The following is a 2478-nucleotide window of genomic DNA, read 5'->3' on the forward strand; positions in this document are numbered from 1 at the left end:
GAGGGGGACTGCGCTGGCAGCCCTTGCGATAATGAGTTCCTCACCCAATTTAAACCGGACGGCTGGGAATGGGCATAAAGGGAGCGATGCGCAGCGGATCCATCCGTATTCCTCAGCCCAATAGCGGGGATCCCCGCGCGGGGGGCGGCTGCGGGACCCGGCATCCTGGGCTGCCCCTTCCCACCGGAGCTATCCCCCGCTCCGGGAGGTCCCGGAGACGGACAAGCCCTCGCCGGCTGCTGGGCAGGGGGGGAGGGGGGGTTTGCCCCATTTGCACCCCAACCCGCCGCAGGGTGGGTCCCTCCTCATCCTCAAGGCAGCAGCAAACCTCCCTCCCCGTGTGATGGAGCCCCCCCGGCGCGGCCGCACGCTGCATCCTGCTTCCTCTGCACTTTCCTTTTCTGCAAGCATCATCTCTCCGCTCGCCTGGTTTTTGCAGGCGTCATTCGCCAGGTGCTTTTCGGGGTCATCGCTTTTGCAGCCTTGCTGGGACATGTGCAGCAGCCTTGCCCAGCACCCAGCAGGATGCGGCCCCCTCTGCCAAGCCGGAGCCCCCCCGCCCCGGCACCGTGCCGCTCCATCCCCAAGCCGCCAGGACCGCTCCAGGCGGCTGCGGCTGCAGGAGCAGGGACAGCAGGAGATGTCCAGCCCGCGCAGCACAGCCTGGCCTGGCTCCCACCGCAGAGGTGGGGGTTTGGGGGCTGGAGCTGGGTCCCCAGCCCTCCCCAGTCCTCCTTGGTGTGGGACTGGCGGCGTGGAGGAGTGCGAAGGCAGGGCCACGCCAGCCAAACACAGCGCACCAGCGCCACAGCCACCATCACGTTCAGAGCAGAGACCATGATTCAATATTGATTTCCACCAAAAATAATAAAATGCAATACAATAAAATATAATATAAAATAAAATAAAGCAAAACAAAACAAAATAAAATGGGAGCGCTGTCCCCACCTGTCCCCTGCCCGGCGCTGCTGCTGGGAGAAGCTGTCAATCACCTTCCCCATCGCTGCCTTCAGCGAGGGGAGATTTAGAGCCAGAGCAAACGTAATGCCTTGGCAATTTATGGACCGGCTGCAAATGCCCGGGGATGCTCTCCGTATCACCTGGTGTGTAACGGCTGGTGGCACGCAGCTCCCACCCGCCACGGGAACGGCACAGCCCCCGAGCAGTGCCGGAGCTGCAGGGACGGGGGTCTCACGGGCACAGCTCTGCCCTGGCAGCCCCCGGGCACAGCCAGCTGCACCACCCCAGCTCTGAGCCCTGCACACCAGGGCTTTGCCAGGGTCTGGCCCCAGCACTGCGGCGAAACCACGACGCACCAACACGAGAGCCTCGGAGAGGAGAGCGGGGCCAAACCTAGCCCCGGCATCGGCATCGTGGGAGGCTTTGCTGGTGCTGCGAGCCAGGTCCGCGCGGCTTTGCCCGGAGCACCAAACCACTTGCAGAGACCAGGGACGAGGCGGCTGCGGCTCAGCAGCGCGGTGCAGCCTGAGCACGGCATCCAGCACCGGGGGAAGCTCCCCTTGCCCCTTGCCTTCGCTCGTAGCCTTTCGGTGAGATCTGCGCCCCAGGGGCATCGCCAGCCCCTCCCGCACTGGCACCGAGCCGGTGTGCCGCAGCCCCCCCAGCCACCGCGCTGCCGAGCATCCCCTACCTCTCGCTGCAGCACCAGCTCCTTGGTGAAGTGCGTGGCCTCCTCGCTGAAGGGCTCACCCTCCTGAACCAGCCCAGGCAGGTTCCTGGCTCCCCGGGGACATTCGATGCCTGAGGGAGGAAGAGGAGGAAGAGGAGATTGAGGTGCTTGGAGGCGGCCAGCGGTCACCTGCGTGTCATTGCTGGGTACATCACCTGAAAGAAATGTTTCGGGGAGGAAAGGGGCTGCCGGAGCCCAGGCGGGATGTAACCAGCTCCTGAGACACAGGAGGGTCCCCAGCACTGGCAATTCCCTGGCACCGGGGGCAGGGAGAGCCTGGGACAGCCCTGGGGCCAGCAGGGATGGGGACATGGGGACGAGCAGGGGAAGAGCAGGCAGGGATGGGGACATGGGGACGAGCTCCCTGGGGCCAGGCAAGGGAAGAGCCAGCAGGGATGGGGACAGGGGGATGAGCAGGGGAAGAGCAGGCAGGGATGGGGACATGGGGACGAGCTCCCTGGGGAGGACTCCCCACTGTCCCGGGTTGGAGGCAGGGAGGATCCCCTGTCCCTGTCCCCAAACCACCCACCCTGCCAGAGGAGTCGCCTGGCCTGGGTCTCTCCCTGCTGCAGCCAGCCTCGCCAGGGGGGTTTGGGGACCCCAAGGTGCATCTGGGGTGCGACACCCCACCCACGCCGTGCCACGGGGAGCCCCAGGCTCCCCCGACCACGCAGAGACCATCAACCCCCCCCAGTGGCACAGACCCTGCAGCACCAGCACCAGCTGTGCAAGGTCCCCCCGTGCAAGGTCCCCCCGTGCAAGGGCCCCTGCAAGGTCGCCCTGTGCAA

The 2478-nt window shown here is 65.7% G+C and overlaps 1 protein-coding gene across 1 annotated transcript in view; it reads right to left on the reverse strand.

Annotated features, from left to right (window-relative positions):
• Positions 1-2478, reverse strand: part of SND1 (staphylococcal nuclease and tudor domain containing 1) — a gene marked incomplete at its 3' end in the record, with an annotated part of 143498 nt that overhangs the window by 29543 nt on the left and 111477 nt on the right. Inside the window, exon 16 of the mRNA XM_009272444.1 lies at positions 1652-1761. Within this exon, the coding sequence (XP_009270719.1) occupies positions 1652-1761 (110 nt within the window). The remainder of the gene's footprint in view (positions 1-1651; positions 1762-2478) is intronic.

This window comes from Aptenodytes forsteri, unplaced genomic scaffold, assembly GCF_000699145.1.
Source record: "Aptenodytes forsteri isolate BGI_AS27 unplaced genomic scaffold, ASM69914v1 Scaffold302, whole genome shotgun sequence".
Taxonomy (NCBI): Eukaryota; Metazoa; Chordata; class Aves; order Sphenisciformes; family Spheniscidae; genus Aptenodytes; species Aptenodytes forsteri.